Source organism: Toxorhynchites rutilus, chromosome 3 (assembly GCF_029784135.1).
Source record: "Toxorhynchites rutilus septentrionalis strain SRP chromosome 3, ASM2978413v1, whole genome shotgun sequence".
NCBI classification, from domain to species: Eukaryota; Metazoa; Arthropoda; class Insecta; order Diptera; family Culicidae; genus Toxorhynchites; species Toxorhynchites rutilus.
In genome coordinates, this window is record NC_073746.1 from 210733894 (window position 1) to 210753987 (window position 20094).

Consider the following 20094-nt stretch of genomic DNA (forward strand, 5'->3'; position numbering starts at 1 on the left):
AAAAAATAAATACCCAAAAATTAGTTTTAGATGCAACCTTCAGCGGCACACAGCAGAACCAGCAGAGAAATTTCAGCGGCTAAAACACACCATTAATTTCTCGATGTTACACAAACTGAATGAAGGAAAAAACTAAAAGCTACACTTACACTGCACTACATATGCTATGTGTGCATGCGATTGCATCATCCTTTCTTCTCCTCTTCTCCGCTCGTTTTATAGCTCGGGTCGCGATCGTCGCGAACAAGCAGTATTGGCCATTTGTATTCAAAGATCCAGCCAAAATTGTTGCTCCCGTGGTCGAGTGGTTAGCGTCACGCCTAACATGTCACTGCTGAATAATTCAATTTTAGTACTTGTTCAAATAGCTAATAATAGCGAATGTTACATGAATTCAATATATAAATTGATGCGTGCACTAAATAATGATATCAAATGTCAAAAACTCTCATATCAATCGATGTTTATTTTGTTCAAAACAGAAAAAGAGGTTTATTTTATTTGCCCAATATTTTTGATGAAGCTCCCATTGCCATGAAAGGAAAGCATTTTTTCCATGTCAACATACCAACACACCACGCGTTGAGTGGTGGTGGTGTGGTGTCCGATTCGCTTCTTCTACTCTACGCACTGCCGGTGCTTGGGGTGAAAATGCAAGAGAAACTGTACATCATGTTCGAACATCATGTGAAACATTGGGATTAAACATCGTATGTCCAAACATAGCACGAATACAAACATGTCACATTTTCTAACATAGGTACGAAAAAATCATGTTTGTACTCAAACACAAAACTGTGAACAGCAGCGTGGACATGTTTATTCCGGAAGCAGTGTTTTTTGGGAAACATGGAAGACTGCTGGTGAGACATGTGATAGGATTCCAGAAAGTGAATGGCGTAATGGGGGATTTCCTAATGAAGTTTAATGTTACACATCTGGTATCCTTGTGCTGGGTTGTTTACATGTGGGATGGAGTGGAATAAAAATAAAAAAAACGCGCGATCTGATGCGATCAGTATGTCATAGCACGCGATGAGCTTCAATTCATCGCTCCGCATCGCGTTTACTATGTCCTCGGCCTTAATCGATGCATCCGTTCACACCGTTAGGCCGAGGACATAATAAACGCGATACGGTGAGGGCGCGGGCGCGGGCTCGATTGCGGGTAAGCTCTTTTGTTTACGACAGTGGAAATCAAATACAAATCGCCCGGACCTGACATAGTAAACGCAATGCGAGCGCGATTTCAATGCGGTGAAACTGTGTGTAGAGTGTTTTGCCACAAGTGAACGCAAGTGATGGTTGCCAGACGATTTATCTATAAATATCTTCACAATTGAACTAATCGAACGAAAATAAAAATTGAGTTCTCAAAAACTCAATAAAATAAATTAACCAAATACCACTGAGAAAAATATTTCATTAGCTTTCAATTTAGATTTTGGATTGAAGCTTTTTGAAAAAAATACAATATATAACTAAATTAAATATCTCACAATTCAACTGTTTACAGAATGAAGATGTTATATCATATCTGGCATCCTTGTGCTGGGTTGTTTACATGTGGAATGGAGTGGAATAAAACATCAAAAAACGCACGATTTGACGCGATCAATATGTCATAGCACACGATGAGCTCCAATTCATCGCTCCACATCGCATCGCATCGCACCGCACCGCGTTTACTATGTCCTCGGTCTTAGGCGGCGGTGACACTGGATGCAGAAAAGTGGTCGTACGAATTGTATGCAATAGTGAAGCTAAACAACCACATTGAGTTGTATTGGTGTGGTTACATTGCTTCCCCCTTGCTTCGTTCGTATTCGTCAGCTTCTATCGAATAAAATTGTTTGTTTCTATTCGTACAATCAAATTTTCGTGCGTACTCCTATCCAAAGTAACCTTAGCCTTACAGTGGTTGCTTCAGACCGTAACCGGAATAAATCGCCCCAGAAAACAGCTGCAACAGAAACAACCGCTCAGAAAAAGTGTTGTAGACTAGGAATAATCTGAGAGAGAGGAGCCAGCTGAATGACAGATAGTTTGTTTTCTTCTTATTCTTCTTACGCATCATCATCAAGAAAATTCCAATCTGACAATTTCAATCAAGCATGTTGTTGTCATTCATTTATGAGAAAAGTGTTCAAACTTGACGTGAACCTTTGTTTGTGAGTATTTTTGTGCGTTTTTATCCCCGATTTGATTTTTGACGTAGGACTGCGTCTAACAGGAATATATGGGGGGTATAAGAAGGATCATGTAGGAAATAATAAAAGATGTACCAGGCCAGCCCACATCATGGCTTCCAGCAGCATCGGCCCATTCCAACATTTTTTTTTTACTTTTGATAATTTCGATATAGGTGTTCTAAAGAATTATTTCGATGATTACTAAAACAATATCCGAATTTTTTTTCATTCTTTCATTCATTCTTTCACTGGTTCCAGGTTGATCTATTGCTGCAAGCTCAGTGAATCGATTTTTGCAATGTGGGCGATGATTGTATATTCTCCGATGCAATTTGAATATGCAACGTATGTGGAATATATAAAATAAGTGCTAATCTTCCAATTAAAAGAGTCAACATTGATTTCTCTCAGGTGCATTTTGATGGAATTTTGTTTGTGTCCGATGGAAATAATAGTAGGTTGACTAAAAAGGATGCTGTGTCTGCAATTTTAACAGGCAGTGATCACGATTCGGATGAAGATGAGAATTATCCTACCAGTCTCTCGTCATCTTTGCCATGATATTCCTGTCCATCACTGATGGACCATTCATATGCAAATTTTAAATTTGACATGCAGGTTGCTAATCAAGGCAATAGTATCACTGAAGATCCAATCGAATTGACCGATAGTGAAGGTGAACCAATTGGCCTTGTCCACAAAACTAAAAGGGTCAAGATTCTTTCTCCCCTTTATGTGTGATTTAATTTGTATACCATTTCCCATAGACAACATAACTGTCGCTTCCAAACAGTCTACATAAATGAAGCGCTCACTCTGCTCTCCCTCACAACACTCACTTTCCTTTTGTGACATTGATGAGTGAACATTGTTTGTGTGAGTGTCGATCCGGAATCAATTGTCTTTCTCAAGATTCATTGTACCCCTAAAAAGTGCTCGAAAGATGTAATCTTACGTTGATCGCACTTGATCGAAGAAATTACAAAAAGAATGTATTTGACCGCAGTATTTGATAAACTCTTTCTGAAAAGAACTGGATTTGATTTGCTGAAAACACTATCTTGTTTTCTCTCGTGTTGTGCGTTATGTGTGGCTATGGTAGTTTTTTTCGAAGCTGCTACTGATTTCTATGGCTTCGGCGTTTTCGGCTTGCATGCAGCGATTTTTGAGGATTTGTTTGACTTTTGCTTTCGGGCAGCCACACCAGCAGTATCAGCAGCTTTCTTCTTGCTGGTCGCCTTCTTCACAGTAGCAAGTTTTTTTTTTGTAGCAGTAACTGTTCCAAAATTATCTAACCGCTGTACAATTATAATTGAGTGCATTTCCGAGCTTGCACCTTATATTCCTTATATACAGATTTTTGTGATTTCAATTGCTTGCCTTCAAAGCAATTTTTTAGCTATTGAAACAAGTTTTTGGATCAATAAGTAATATATGTGTGTTTTTTATCTTTCGAATGAAGCGGTTATCATTACATTTCTTTCAACCGGCGAAGAGGTTTTATTGCTCAAAATCTTGTTTCTCCAATGTAACACTCTTGTTTTCGAAGCTTTGAACTTACACCCCTGTATAGAAATGAAGGATGTAGTCCGACGTCAAAATTATTTTTACATAAAATGTCTTGCAAAAAAATGTCATTTTGAAATTTTCTACATATTTCAATACTTCCCCTTGGTTCACCGTGACTGGTCCGCGCTGACATAAGGGTGATCACAACAAAAGCGAGCTGGCTCCTCTCTCTCAGGGAATAATGTGACTTTTCCGCCCCGGGTTCAAAACGATCACTCGCCGCCACTGCAGATTACAGACACATAGTGATCTCCGATTTTTGAAATTAATCGTTCATCAGCTAATCGAATACTATACATCAGTTTGTGATTCGAGACGATTAATCGTCACACTGAGAGAAATAAACAGTTAGTAGCTCTCGTAAATGAAGCTCAATTCGCGGTGACGGCATTGAGCTTCGTTTACCATGTTAAAAGAGCGTCAAAGATTATGATTGATTTTTTTTACCTCCCTTCCCTTCACCTTCACCCCACCATGACAACTTTCGAATGTCTATTTTCTCTTTCTTCAGTTCTTCGGCTCTAATTGTTGTTAACTCTCTCTCCTCTGCTTTGGCTTTCTTCCTCGCTACTTCGTTCTCCTTTTCTTCTTCAAGTTGACGAATTTCCGCAAGCCACTCTGAAGCTGTCAAGATTGGGTGAAATTTCCTTTTATAATTTCGGTGACTGCTGCTTCTTCTTGGGGTTGGTGGCGTCTAAAGCAGTTCCGAGATGCTAATTTTTATTAGCGTAAGATAATATTAGCGTGCAGAATTTGAATTTGAATATCCATGCGCAGCAGGCGCTGACTTTAAACCTAGAAATAAAATTTTCATTAGTAACTGTGTTCTCAACCAAAGCAGTAGTTTGTTCTTCGGCTCTATCCGAGAGGTTATGGGCCCAGCGGAAAACTGAAGAAAGTTCGAGAATAGTGAAGAAAAAATGTCGACTGGAGGTAGTAACTCAGGAGGAAGCGGAAGCGGCGAACCAGCACCGGTACCAGCAGCAGCTCAAGTTCAAAATTTGTCAACCCTACCGTCCATAGAACGCCAGACTGGTCGCGACAATTGGGCAACTTGGAAATTTGCGGTGGAAACATTTTTGGAGCTTGAAGACCTGTGGGATGCGGTGAAGCCGATAGTGAATGCTGATGGAACTTTCCCAGCCGTCGACCAACGGAAGGATAGGAAAGCGCATGCGAAAATCATCCTTCTACTTGATCCGATCAACTACGTTCACGTGAAGGACGCAAGAACGGCACGTGAGTGTTGGGCGATACTGGAAGCAGCGTTTGAAGACACCGGTTTGATCCGGCGAGTAGGACTCCTGCGAAAGCTCATCACCACAACCATTACAGGGGACAGCATCAAAAAATTGCTACAAGAAGTGCAAACGCAAACCGACCGAACCGCATTTTTTGGGAAAAGGACACCTCAACCGAGGAAGAAGCAAAGCGCAGCCGAAAGCAGGTCAGCAGAGCAGCCCAAGGGACCCAAATGCAAGCGGTGCAAGAAGTTTGGCCACATCGCCCGAAAATGCCCAGCGAATCAACGAGGATCAGCGTTTAATGCCGTGTTATCGACTAACAACGGTGCGGATGACGAAGCTTGGTATTTTGATTCAGGAGCGTCGGATCATTTCACCAACAACCGAAAACTTCTGGTGAACACGAGGGATGCACGCGGTGTAGTTATAGCAGCAGACAAAGTGACGATGAATATCGTTGCGAGTGGCCTGGTCAAGCTAGATGCGAAGTGTACTCCCGAAAGCCCACTGATAGAAGTCAACGGCGTGAAATTCATCCCCGAAATGTCCAACAACCTTCTTTCGGTAAGTCAAATCGTTCGCCGTGGACACGTGGTGCAATTTTCTCTAACCGGAGTCAAGGTGATCGACCCATCAGGCGTCGTAATAGCAACGGGTTGCCATGACATTGAGAAAGGGCTGTTTCGGTTCGAAGCGAAAAAGACTATAGCAACGTCACTGGCATGCACATCAAGCAATATCGACACGTGGAACAGGAGAATGGGTCACCTGAATGTAGGCAGCCTGAAGCAGCTGAAAGGGGGTCTAGCTCCTGGTATACAGTTCGATGAAACGACTTGTGGAAATTGTGTCGTCTGTGCAATGGGAAAACAGTCCCGTCTACCTTTTCCTAAGGAGGGACATCGTGCAGGTCAAGTGCTGGAGGTCGTCCATTCAGACATTTGCGGTCCGATGGAGGAGACATCGTTGGGCGGAAGTCGATACTACGTGTCCTTCACCGACGATAAGACGAGACGAATTTCCATCTATTTTCTGGAGACCAAGTTCGAAGCCGAGGTGCTGCGAGCGTTCATCCACTACCACAGTCTCGCAAAGCGGCAAACTGGATGCAAATTGAAAATTCTTCGGACAGACAATGGTAAGGAATACACTAATAAGTCTTTCCAGAACCGGCTGAGAGTATTGGGCATCCGGCACCAGACGTCAACGGAGTATACCCCGGAGCAAAACGGTCTGGCCGAGCGAGTTAATCGCACCATCGTCGAGCGGGCTCGATGCATATTGTTTGAAGCGAAGCTACCGAAGGCATTCTGGGCCGAAGCGGTGGCAGCTGCAACGTACTTGGTCAACCGTTCCCCGACCAAAGGGCACAAGCAAACACCGGAGGAGGCTTGGAGTGGCCGTAAGCCGGATTTGTCACACATCCGTGTGATTGGTGCCAGGGTGATGGTACACATTCCCAAGCAAAAACGGCGCAAATGGGATGCCAAGTCCAAGGAATCGATTCTCGTGGGTTTCGATGAAGATACCAAGGCATACCGCTTGTATGATACCGCCACGAAGAAGGTTTTCAAGAGTCGGGATGTCGTCTTCATTAGTGAACCGTCCAACGAACCATCCGATACCGTATCAGTTCCAGTGAGGAAGCCAACGCAGGTGTGTACATTCGTGTCCTTGGATTTCGAAGAAGCACAAGCATATGTCGTCGATGTCATCGAGGCGCACCCACCTGAGGAAGAAAAAGAAGAGGAGGAGCAGTCAGATAATGATTCGGACGATTCGGAGGCATCCAACTACTACTCGCAAGCCGAAACCAGCGAAGGTGATGTTTCTGACGGTGACATGACAATCATTGCGCTCCCCCGCGACAATCTTCACAACCACCGAGTCACAGGTGTTGAGGCGCAGCGGAAGGGAGCGCGCATTACCAGACAAGTACCTTGATTATTATATTCCGAGCAAAGGCCTACCGTCCTACCAATTTTCAGGCCAGTGCAACGTTCAGCCAACGGTCGGTTCGTCGTCTGGATTGGCATCGGCTACCGCATCGGAGCAGCAACGTATGAAGAAGGGCAACTGTCTCGCTAGCCGCACCGCTAGTGACCCCCGTAGTTTCAAGGAGGCGATACAATTCGCAGACGCCGAACTTTTGAAAGCTGCAATGATCGAAGAATATCAAGCGTTAGTGAGGAACAACACATGGGAGCTCGTCGATCTACCCCCCGGTGAGAGTGCAATTGGTTGCAAGTGGCTGTTTAAAACCAAGGAGGACGAAAAGGCCAACATCGTGCGGCACAAGGTCAGGATCGTGGCGCAAGGCTTCACCCAGAAGTTTGGTGTCGATTACGACGAAGTTTTCGCACCTGTGGCGAAGCAAGTCACGTTTTGCACGTTGCTAACCGTCGCTGCCCGGAAGAATCTGACTGTGAAGCACGTGGATGTCAAGACGGCGTATCTTAACGGAGAGCTGGATGAAGTCATCTATATGCGCCAACCCGATGGTTTCCATACCGGAAATGAGAGTACCGTATGCCGCTTGAGGAAGAGCCTATACGGACTCAAACAGTCAGCGCGAGTATGGAACAAGAAGGTGGATTCTTTTTTCAAGGCCATAGGGTTTATCCAGTCGAAGGCAGATCCATGCCTATACATCCGGAAGAAAGGAGGGGCATTCACGTACATCCTAATCTACGTGGATGATATGGTCATCGTCGCGCAGTCAGAGGAAGAGTTCCGCTCCATCTTGGGATACCTAGAGCAACAGTTCGCCGTTACCAACCTGGGAGATCTTCATCATTTCTTGGGTATGGAGGTAGAACGTGGACAGAATGGCTTCAAATTGAACCAACAGGCTTACATCAACAAGCTAGTCAGGAGGTTCAGCTTGGAAAATGCCAAACCGTCGAAGGTTCCCATCGATCCAGGCTATTTGCAGCTGAAGGAGGAGGAGCATGACCAGCTACCGAATAACCACCAATTCATTAGCCTTATTGGAGGATTGCTCTACGTGGCACTGCACACTCGTCCGGATATTGCAGTAAGCACGACGATCCTGGCGCAGAAATTCAGTTGCCCCAACCAACAGGACTGGAATGAAGCTAAGCGAGTGCTGCGATATCTAGCAACAAGCAGTCACCTCAAACTGGCACTGGGATCTAACAGCGATGGCTTGTCGCTATACGCTGACGTGGATTGGGCAGGAGACCAGCGGGACCGGAAGTCTAAATCTGGGCATTTGATCATGTTTGGAGGAGGCCTGATCCAGTGGGGTTCCAGAAAGCAGTCGCGTGTGACCCTCAACACAACTGAAGCCGAATTGGTTGCACTTGCAGAGGGATGCCAAGAGCTTATCTGGACGAAGCGATTGATGGATGAAATCGGCGAGTCTTCAACCCAGCCAATTCCAGTATACGAAGACAACCAGAGCTGCATCAAGGTAATCGAAAGCGACCGTTTGGAGCGAAGGACGAAACACATTGAAACGAAATTCTTTTTCGTTCGTGATCTCTATCAGCAACAGCTAATCAACCTGCAGTACTGCCCTTCGGAATCGATGTTAGCTGACATGTTGACGAAGCCACTGCAACGAGTCCGTTTGGAGGATTTACGAAGCCAAATGGGAGTAATTCAAAATTAGCACGAGGAGGAGTATTAGCGTAAGATAATATTAGTGTACAGAATTTGAATTTGAATATCCATGCGCAGCAGGCGCTGACTTTAAACCTAGAAATAAAATTTTCATTAGTAACTGGGTTCTCAACCAAAGCAGTAGTTTGTTCTTCGGCTCTATCCGAGAATTTTACGTCTTGCAATGTTGTCTTCATTTACTTCCTTCAGCGCTCTGAGTGGTGTAATGTTACGCTCTTCCAACTCAGAGCAATCGTCGCCCATCTCCTCGACAAATGCTGATTCCTCTCCAGGGATAGAGTCTCTTGTAATCGGCACATCTAGTGATCCCCGATTTTTGAAATTAATCGTTCATCAGCTAATCGAATAGTTTTCAGCAGTTGCCCACATTCCGTTTTGCCTGCCAAGATCGGGTCGATGAAATGTCAACAATCGACCTCAAATGCTGCCACCTTGCAATCGAGTTATCGACCTTTCATATGCATTCATCGAACAACTTGACGCCACTTTTTCGCCAACATGTGCAAGGCGTCGACCTGCTTGCAGCGCTGCTTCCAACACTGCTCACCTCTTGTTTGTATTAGTTCGTTATGAAACATGAAAATAAAATACATTAATCGATTTTAATCATTTTATTTAAAAAAAATTAAAAATGCATATGAAATATAAACTATTCGACATCCAGCTGAGAACTTTTCTCACATATGTGGCGCAATGCATATTCGCATATATTATTCAATGAGCGCGAAGCAAGGGATCTCCGATAGGAAAAATTGCTCGAAATACTATCGATGGTCAGGTCCGGCTGCTGTTGATGCTGTCCCCCGGGATAGCCACCAGGGCTTGGAGAATACTGTTGCGGGAAAGCTGATGCTATTGGCTGCTGTGATAGAAGTAGAAATAAGCACTGTGGGGATGGGGGAAATCATTTTTCTTACTCACCAGTTGATGGAAGCAAAAAAGTCGGATTATTCCAACGGATGTTACAATGCCTTACACGCTTTACCACACTTTCCGACTTTACTTTTTCCGCTCGACCCACCACCGCTTCTCGAACTGGGTGGGAATGGTGGAAGTGACTAATTAGAAGTACTTATTGCGGCTAGATTAGATGCACTCGTTTCGCTGTTATAATTCTCGTCCGAAAATACAACCTCCCCGTCGGCGATTTTCTTCTCATACTCCTCGTCCGAGTAATCGTCATAAATCTCATCATCCGGACTGCCCGCGACGGGTGCGTAAATTATCTCCAAGTATACTTTCAGCAACGCCACATGCTCTCCATCCGTCAACAACCAGTTCGCATTACTGCCGTCATACTCCCACCAATGAAAATCTTTTCCCGAATCGATGCAAAACTAAATAAGCAACAGCTGACTGCTGGGATCCACCAGTGAAATGAACGCCGGAGGAAAATCATTCGGAGTTTCCATAGCAACCAGGGCCGAAAAATGGGCCATATCGTAGACCAAACAGCAACGGGGTCCGATGGCACTTATTTGACGGCACCTCGAACGATAGACACTACCAAACGGAATCGGCGAAAAGGCTTCCCCGTTCATATCGCGCAAAAACACATCCGACATGACAATGATGGTTCGCCGCATAATTTGCGCCAACGCTAGCACTGAATCTCCCTCCAGGCTCTCATAAGTGGCAGCATTTTCATCGTCCATCGAGCTCGCGTCGAAATTTTTCTCCATCAATAGCGAGTGCCTCCGCGAGGCACATTTCGAGTTCCGCTGAGATTCTGGCGAAGCGATCGCCATGAACTCCTCCCACTCCCGGGCTGTCTTGTTAATCTCTCAAGGATTGTTTTGCTGAAGATTCCCTGAAATTAAATGAAATAATTAATGATAAAATTAGAAATTAATAGGAAACAGAAACAAATTCTGTACTCACCAGTTGTATGATCTGTTGTTTTGTATGAAATGACAGTTCATCGTTGACGAAAAAGCAAGTGATGCCGTTTCGTTTCATAAATTGTTCCTTATTTTCGACCAACAAAGAGCGTTACGGCCAATGTTCGGTCGATGTTTTTTTTCGTCGACTGGATGTGGGCATACCCACAATCCAATCGACGAAAAAAACATCGACCTAACAACGACCGTAACGCTATTACCTATTCACGATGACGACGATTAGGTATCGACATCTGGATGTATCCTGGATGCATTAGTTTGTATGAGGCAAACTATTCTCTATCATATTAGTCGGCCCGAATCAGTTTATATTTGCTAAAATTTGTATGAAATTTTTTTCTTTGCATATTTTTTTCTACTTAAAGTACGTTGTCATGACCCTAATTTGAATTATTTTCTATAGACGTTCAGATATTCTCAAAAAAAACTTGTCATTATAATATAAAATTATCTCAAAACATATTTTTTATGACGTTTTTTCACCACTTGCAGGCAATGGTGATTTTCACTTACATAGAGTACTAATTTGATTAAGGAAAAATCATGTTCATTCATAATTTTCATTTTAAAAGTGTATTCATTCCCTCTGCAAATCCATACTGTCATGCCTATTCCCCAATATCGCCAACGCGGGTAGTTCGTTAGGCGAAAATACTGAATAATTAAACAAACCAAATGGCATCACCGGTGGTTCTTTTTTCCACTCCGCTAAACTGTCATCTCAAACAAAAACAAATGGATCATACAACTGGTGAGTATGAAATATATTTCGGCTTTTTAATTATTAATTATTTTATCTTGTCTTATCAGCAATGAATACATTCGACTCATTTGCTTCCATCAATCGGTAAGTGAGAAAGATGATTTCTCCCATCACCACAGTGCGGATTTCCACTTCTATCACAGCAGCCAACAACATCCGTTTTCCTGCAGCAGTAACCTCCAACCCCTGTTGGCAATGCCGGGGGACAGCATTAACAGCAGCAGCAGCAGAATTTGACCATGGTATGGTATTGCGAAGAACTTTCCCCATTAGAGGTTCCGTGCTTCGCGCACATTCAAAAATCCTCTTCAGACATGAAAACTCAACGACAAGGAGGCATTTATCAACTTGCTCAGCTGAATTACCACCCGGAGGAACCCGAATGCACTGATTCCGTTGTATAGTAGAATGAAAATAGGCGAAGTAAGCGAACGTAATCGCATGATATTTTAATGTTCGCATTTTTATCCGGATCATACAACTGGTGAGTAGGGAATTCATTTCTGCTTTTCACATACTAATCATTTTATTTTGTTTCAGCTATGAATACATCCGACTCAATCAATCGGCGAATGAGAAAGATGATTTCCCTCATCACCACATTGCTTATTTCCACTTCTGTCACACCAGCCAACAGCATCAGCTTTCCCGCAGCAGTATCCTGGGTGCTATTCCGGGGAACAGCATCAACAGCAACAGCAGCAGGATAGTATTTCGAGCAATTTTCCCTATCGGAGATCCCGTGCTTCACGCACATTGAAGAATCCTCCTCAGCCACATATCTGTGTCATCAAGGGCAAGGAGGTATTCATCAATGTACTCAGTCGGATTTGAATCGTCAATCCAGACAACCCGGATGCACCGATTCGATTATATACCTTATTTTTATTATACATGGATTTTTATTTTTTTTTTCAATAAAATGATTAAAATCGATCAATGTATTTCCTTTTCATTTTCAATAACAAACCAATACAAACAAGCAGCAAGCAGTGCTGGAAGCAGCGCTGCAAGCAGGTCGACGCCTTGCACATGTTGGCGAAAAAGTGGCGTCAAGTTGTTCGATGAATGCATATGAAAGGTCGATAACTCGATTGCAAGGTGGCAGCATTTGAGGTCGATTGTTGACATTTCATCGACCCGATCTTGGCAGGCAAAACGGAATGTGGGTGGTTATTCGATACGATTAATCGCCCCAAATAATCGATAAATCGATTAATTGCCACACTGAGAGAAATAATTAGTTAGACTAATATTTCTTATTTGCTAGAAAGCCATTGGAATCAAAAAAGTCACTGGAGGGTTGTATCCAAGACACGACCGCATAGTTGACGTAGGATTCCGTTAGGCTATCTGCTGCATGCTGATTTTGGATAAATTGTAAAACTCTTCGATAATGATTTGGGTCCGTTTTGTCTGGTTGTTAGGTACTGTTTGTTCACTCCACCAGTGTCCATAACCGAGTGATAATGATAAAAGGATGGTGATTAGTCATTAGATAGTGCGTATCACGTACCAAAGCCGCTCTCTGTATTCCTGGACGAGATGGCTCCTGTGTGATGTATGGATGAAATAAAGAAAAAAAAGCTCATCGATCATCATCGAACACAAGTTTTCTCACCAGAAAAAAAGTGTTACTTTAGTATAGAGAAAATATATATGAAATGGAAAAGGTAATTTCATTTATAATTTTTTTCTGAATGTTTATTCAACCCATTTCCTTTTTGCTTTAAACCCAACGGAACACGATGCTACATTCCTCAAGGCGAATTTCAATTGAGCTAACAGCACCCAATACGATATATAGAGCATATGTGAAATCACTTTTTCGAATACTCCTTAATTTTTCCAATTTTGCTCGTCGCATGAACTTTCCTTGGGAAAAAAAATCGTTTCATATTTAAAGTCATTTTAACACAATAGCTACCATTCATAATTTTACGCTTACAGTTCTGCTAAAAGTTTCAAAATACATGATCGGTCATTGATATGAAATTTCACGAAGCAACCAACATAAAAGTTCCAAATTTTAATTTTATTTATATTCCATCTAACATAAGTTCTATTCAGCTCATTGAAACATCATTCTTCAATCTACCCATCGGAAGATTCTTATTGGAACGAAAATAACAAAAAAAAAAACACTCGTTCATCGCTCCCAACTTATCCGCCAGCACGTATGCAATCAGCAATGCCCACGATAGTTACAATGAGCACTATCCATTTGTGCGCGCCGTTAGTTAAACTATCGACCACGAGGGTATTTACATGCTGATTTCCCCCAGACACCTTGGATTTGAAATCTCTGTTAGGGAATACATGTCGGTGAGAATAAAAGCTCCCCCTACTTTCATGTATCTGCGATGCCGATTTCCCCCAGGCAGCTTGGTTTTGATGTCTCTGTTAGGGACCCGCCGCATGTGTCGTCAATTTCGACCTATCAGAAGTGGGTATTTCCGTTAGGATAGGGGTTGAGATTTTTCAATTGTTCGATAGTTAGTTTCATGACATATATTGTTTTAGTCAATGTAGAAAATTGTTATGGAGTGCCGAAATTGAATGACGCAAAAATCTCATCAATCCATCATAAAATGACTGAGCAATAAGCATTTGAAATTGGACAATTTTCACGGTGCGCTCGATTTTCGATTTTCAATTTGTACCCCAATATGTTCCCGAAAGACGTAATCCTACGTCAAAAGTGTTCATTCCGCCTGAAAATCAATTATTATCTCTCACTCACCCCTAAAGTTGTAAACGATGCTCATTTCGCGTTGACGGCATTGAGCTTCGTTTACGAATTTAGGGGAGCTTCAACGATAATGATTTGTTTTCAGGAAAAAACTGCAGCGGCCGTACGTTTTTTTTATCTCTGGGTTTGGATCGATTAATCGACGTAAATTATTCGTTCGCTTCGATTATTGATTATGCAGTATTCGTTCGATTAATAATCGATTTCTGTAGGAAGTATTCGATTAATCGAACGATTATCAGGGATCAGTAGGCACATCCGGAATCAAATTGAGGACTTCCATATGTTGCATATAAAAGGGCATTAGCAACATCTCGCAAAGCTGTCGAATGATTTCTTCTTCTTCGGATTTGAATGAGCCGTCATTGAATTCGTCTATGCGTTCCCTGCCAATACATTCTATCGCAGATTGGATTGTTGACGTAGGAATGATAATCGAATCTTCCTTCTCGCATACTGTCCTAGCAATGCCTTGATTGTCTTCAACCGCATCGGATGCGCTTCTCAGCTGGTTCATGAGCATCGGATACTGCAGGACGATCGTCATCCTCATTTACTGTCCTGGCAATGCATTTCCCTTAGTCAACATTATCAGCGCTAAAAGAAAACAGACCGCAAACTTTGAATCTGTTTTCAATGCTTTTCTCTTTGATCCCTTTATCTAACGCTTTTTGTAACACGCCGGGAAAGTTCTTCAGCGAAAGATTCGCACCTCCGTTGTTCATCCGCCATTCCGATATGGCGTCTGCCCAAGCGCTCTTTAGAGGCCCAAAATGGCAACGTCTGCCGGCTGACGTGACTCGGCTGATCAAATGGAGGAATAGAGCTGCGTAGGATTCCGGACTACATACGAGGGAGACTGTCAACGCGGAACAGACAACAGTGCTTAAATAGCGGTCGCACTTCGCAATTTCTATAATCTTATCGACATTTTCAACAATTGGTCGGACAGAGCGTGATTTTTTACATGAAAAAGTACATTATTATGTTTATCGTTTCTTTTCTCTGACTCTCGAGCTTCTGGTAATACAAAGGGTTTCCGTTGTCTTTAAAAAAATATATTTTGTTTAATCAACGATGCTTCTACATCTTTAACGGTCAAATAAATAAATGTATCAACAAAATAGCCTTCAGTGCTTTGTGAGAAACAGATTTTATTATTACCGAATGTTTTACATGTTTCTTAACAAAACTGGTTATAATTTCGTAGCTCTCAAAAAAGAACCTTATGAACTTTAGTCATGTGTCTTCTCAATGATCCCCTGCAACTATACGATGAATTGCACTGTTGGCAGATGAACGATTTGTAGTCTGTATGTGCAGCGGCAATGTGGTCATTCAAATGCGATTTCTGATAGTAACTTTTCGGGCATTCTAAACAAACGAAGGATCGCTCTTGGCGGTGTTTGGAGCGAATATGTTTGGTCAAATGATCTTTGCCGGCAAATCGTTTATCACATTCGGAACAACCGTAGCTTTTGTAATCGCTATGAACATTTCTGATGTGGGAGTTTAAATTGGAGTTTGCTGTAAACTTCTTGTTGCAGAACTGACACGGGAAAGCTTTTGTATCCGTGTGTCTTTTCAAATGATACTTCAGACCGGAAATAGATGAGAATTTTTTATCGCACAAGGTGCAAAATAGATTTTCATATGACTTGGCGTCACGTGGAATAACAGAGTTAGTGGAGGTATCATTATCACAATTTTCTAGTTGATCTGTGTTTAACAAGCATACATGTTTTTTAAGATTGCATTTTTTATGGAATGTGCGACTACAAAAGCTACAAGTAAAACTGTAATTGTTTCCGACCTCGTTGATAGTGTAGTTTTTCTCTTTGCGTACCAATGACAGTGCTTCTTCCGCTTCTGGAATAATGTTCTCTCTGAATCGAACATTATCCTTTAAATGTTCTTGACGGTGGTTTCTGTATTCTTGTATTTTGTTATAGCTTGCCCCACAATCGTTGCAAATTAGGCATGATATATTATGAATTTCTGCCAAATGTACTGTTAAATGGTGCTGCTTGATAAAGCCTTCCGAGCATTGGGGACATCTGTACTTACATAAACTTTTTGCAACTGAGCTTTCCAAATCAAATTCATAGTTATCGATTAGATATTCTTCTCCTCCTTCGATGTATTTTGTCCAGATCTGGTCATTTTCGAATGCTTCATCTAAAAATTCTTCAAGTATCATTTTGTTAGGATTGGTATTACTTGTTTTCGGTGCATTGTTTGAATGAAGTGTTGTATGAATACGCATGAGACTAACATTTTTAAGAAAGGCGTCCTGATTATCATTTTGCTCAAGTTTTTCATAATCTGTCTCAAACTCTAGGCTAATTTCTTTCGCGAAGAAAGTTTCGTTCAGTAACTCTTCATAAGTATTTCCAGATTCCTCTAAGCTCGCATGTGTTTGGAGCATATGTTCTGTTAACGAAGCCACCTCAATGTAAGTTGCACTGATTGAACAATGTCCGCAGAAGAACAAATTCTCTTTTATCCCATGGGCCGTCCTTACATGTCTGTTTAGACATTTTTTCAGCTTTTCTGTTTTAGGACAATGCTTGCAGCGAAAAAGACGGTCCTTATGAGAATTTCTAACGTGATCCAGCAGTCGTTTTTCTGTCACCCAACCGTGACTGCAAAACTTACAAATGAAATCGTGATGGTGTTTCAGATGATTAGTATAGCTCGCTCTTGATATAAAATCTCTGAAGCATATATCACATCGAAAGCTTGGAGTATCAACCGGATGACAATAAGTTGAGTGCTGTAAGAGTCCTCTGTAAGTTTTAAAAATTTTACGACAGATTTCGCAATAAAAGTGGCGTTTTATTGTAGGCTGATGTATAGGTTTCTCATGTTTTCTTCGGCCAATCTCAGTCTCGTCAACCTTATCACGATTATCACAGGAGTTTAACGTTTTTGGTGAAGTTTCAGATTTTGACCCGACTGCACCTATTACACATTTTAAATTTTCCAATGATTGCAAAATCTGCTGGTAGATTTTATGCGCTGCTTCCAGCTGATTCAAGCATTCGCTGCATATCAGCTTTGGTTGCGAGAAGTCCTGTTATAATGAAGCTACAGTTAATGAGTATTGTTTGTCTCAATGTAGCAAGACTAGACTCACCTCGGGAAGTTTGAATATTTTGAAAAAGCAGTCAAGTTCAGATTCTATGGTATTCGTAGAAATTGTTATTGTTGAATTTTTATAACATAAAGAACAGAATAAATCCATTTTAGAAATGAGCTAAAAAGTTAATCCACATTAAAGTTCGAAAAAATAAATTTATATTATCCGGCTACGTTTATTGTATTTGTTTCACAATTCGTTTTTGTTTTTGTTTATGTTTTCTGCATAAACAATCATATCGAAAAGGTGGTTGCAAATGAATATGTGTAAATGTGGTGGTAAACCAAGATGTTGAATGATAGGTTTTTCTATATAATTGTCGAATTGTCAATGCGGCAAAACTGATGAGTTGTTGAGAGAAAAAGTAACCAAATGCCACTGAAAGAAATGTTTCGTTTGCTGTACCTTCAATTTAGATTTTCGGATGAAGCTTTTTTGAGAAAAAAATACAATTTATTATCAAATTAAATATCTCACAATTCAACTGTTTACAGAATGAAGATGTGTTTGTTACCTTCTCAGTAGTCAAATAAATTATGAGAGACATTCCTCGTCGATTATTTGCAAGAGACGGACACACATTATCCGTCCTCCGCTACAATTTCGAAGCTGGAAAGTTTTTTTTCCCCCTCCGCCAAAGTGATTTTTGGTTGTTGTTTTTTTTCTTTCGCCCATTGGTGACAAGTTAAGTGCCAACGCATCCGGAACAGCGAGGAAGCAGCACCTCTCCAGCGACGCTGGACCGGTGTTCTGTGAATTGGTTCCATTGAGCGTCACATTTGTATCTTCACCAAACATCAAACAGAGAAGTACAATAGAATAGTTTTTGCTGTCTCGCTATTGTGCTTATACCGTAGCGTGCAGCGTTGTATAGCTCCCTGAATAGGGTTGTTCAAGTTGTTCGAACTCATCAGACTAAATTTTTTTATTGGGTTTTTATTTATATTTTTTTTTTTTTACGAAATTATTGTTTTTTTTCAAGAAGATTTTTGATTTGAGCTAGTTTTTAGTTTAAGTTAGTTTTTAGTTTAAGTTAGTTTTAAGTTGAGTTTTTGCGCGAGTGTGTGCGTGTGAGTTGTGTGTGTGCGTGCGAGTTTTTTTCTTCGTTTTCATAGGCGGTTGCGCACCGTCTGCGCAACCGTTATGACATCTGATGATGCCAATGTTGCGCGGACGCGTTATTATCAACAGTCCTCGAAGGCACCATGGGTTGTTTTCTTTCGGCCCAAGGAAAAAGCTTTGAGAACTCTTGATATTTCAAGAGATTTGCTGCGTAATTATAAGGGCGTCTCGATACATAAAGAGAGACCGGACAAACTGCGTGTAGAAGCACCGACTTTTGATGTGGCCAACAAGATTGTTGACCACGAAGTTTTTAACAGGGAGTATCACATCTACATCCCTTCTCGAGAAGTGGAGATAGAAGGCAAAAACTCGATGATTGGAGATCTTGTAAAGATCCTGGATGTTAGAAATCTGCATTCAGCATCTTTGGAAGAAAATAAAAATATTTATAAGCCCTCGCACTCTTTTCGAGTTACTTTCGCAGGTTCTGTTCTCCCAAACTATGTGAAAGTAGAAAATGTTTTTTTTCCCAGTGTGCCTGTTTGTACCGCGGGTTTATAATTGTACCAAATGTAACAAGTTGGGACACTCGGTTAGCCACTGCGGCAACAAATTTCGTTGCGGCAAATGTGGCGATAAACATAGTGAGGATTCTTGCACTCAAACAGTGGAAAAATGTATTCACTGTGGCGAGAATCCTCACCCTCTACAAGAGTGCCCAAGGTACAAACAGCACTCCGATAAAGTGAAGCGTTCTATCGCTGGAATTTTCTATGGCTCTTCTTTCATCGAACAACTCTTCACCCGGAAGCGATATGATTAAATTCGTTCTTCTAAAAAATCTTCCCGATATCGCGAAAAGACGCTTGCTAGACTTATTCAATACTCTACTAGAAAACAATATTGTGCCACCCGAATGGAGACAGGTCAAAGTGATAGCAATTCAAAAGCCTGGCAAACCAGCGTCTGACCATAACTCATACCGTCCGATTGCTATGCTCTCGTGCATTAGAAAATTGCTGGAGAAAATGATCCTTCGAAGACTCGATCAATGGATCGAGACAAATTATTTGCTATCAAGTACACAATTTGGGTTTCGCAAGAGCAAAGGAACAAACGATTGTCTAGCGTTGCTTTCTACAGATATTCAACTGGCCTTTGCGCACAAGGAGCAACTGGCTTCAATATTCTTGGATATTAAGGGAGCTTTTGATTCAGTTTCCATAGAAATTCTGTCAGACAATCTGAACAGATGTGGACTTCCTGGAATTTTGAATAACTTCTTGTACAATTTGTTGTCAGAAAAGCAAACTTCACCCTTGGACAGCTGACAACTTCCAGAAATAGTTATATGGGTCTACCCCAAGGCTCATGTCTCAGCCCCCTTCTTTATAATTTTTATGTGAAAGATATTGACAGTTGTTTGGCAGAACAATGCACGCTAAGACAACTTGCAGATGATGGTGTGGTTTCCGTCAGAGATCCCCATGCCGAAAACTTGCAAAGACCATTGCAAAATTCCCTAGATAACTTGTCTTCTTGGGCAAGGAACTAAGGGATAGAATTCTCGCCGCAGAAAACAGAACTGGTAGTGTTTACTCGAAAGCGGTCCCCAGCCCAATTGCAACTTAAGCTTTTGGGGAGAAACATTACCCAATCATTGACCTTCAAGTACCTTGGTGTCTGGTTTGATTCAAAATGTACTTGGAATACCCACATTACGTATTTGAAGCAAAAATGTCAAAAAAGAGTCAACTTTCTCGGCTCGATTTGCGGCACGTGGTGGGGAGCTCATCCGGGAGATCTCATAACGCTTTA

General features: G+C 41.7%; 1 protein-coding gene, 2 long non-coding RNA genes and 1 pseudogene across 4 annotated transcripts; 1 reads left to right on the top strand and 3 right to left on the bottom strand.

Moving 5' to 3' along the window:
* Positions 1–9249: 9249 nt before the first annotated feature.
* Positions 9250–10673, bottom strand: LOC129775437 (uncharacterized). Of its 2 annotated transcripts, XR_008742955.1 has the most exons (3): positions 10535–10673; positions 9575–10463; positions 9250–9515 (listed from the first exon to the last, which is right to left on the bottom strand). It is a non-coding gene; the product is annotated as an uncharacterized LOC129775437 (long non-coding RNA). The 2 variants fall into 2 exon arrangements; XR_008742954.1 differs by having other exon boundaries at positions 9575–10625.
* A 459-nt stretch (positions 10674–11132) lies between these two features.
* LOC129775436 (uncharacterized) lies at positions 11133–12235 on the top strand. Its single transcript, XR_008742953.1, has 3 exons — positions 11133–11305; positions 11365–11801; positions 11858–12235. It is a non-coding gene; the product is annotated as an uncharacterized LOC129775436 (long non-coding RNA).
* Positions 12236–14235: 2000 nt separating this feature from the next.
* LOC129773904 (uncharacterized) lies at positions 14236–15050 on the bottom strand (annotated as a pseudogene).
* Positions 15051–15206: 156 nt separating this feature from the next.
* LOC129776981 (zinc finger protein 569-like) lies at positions 15207–17408 on the bottom strand. The gene is made up of 2 exons (XM_055782987.1): positions 17209–17408; positions 15207–17145 (listed from the first exon to the last, which is right to left on the bottom strand). Exons 1-2 carry the CDS (start codon positions 17314–17316, stop codon positions 15283–15285), a joined length of 1971 nt encoding a protein of 656 aa, XP_055638962.1. The 5' UTR covers positions 17317–17408; the 3' UTR covers positions 15207–15282.
* Positions 17409–20094: the final 2686 nt, after the last annotated feature.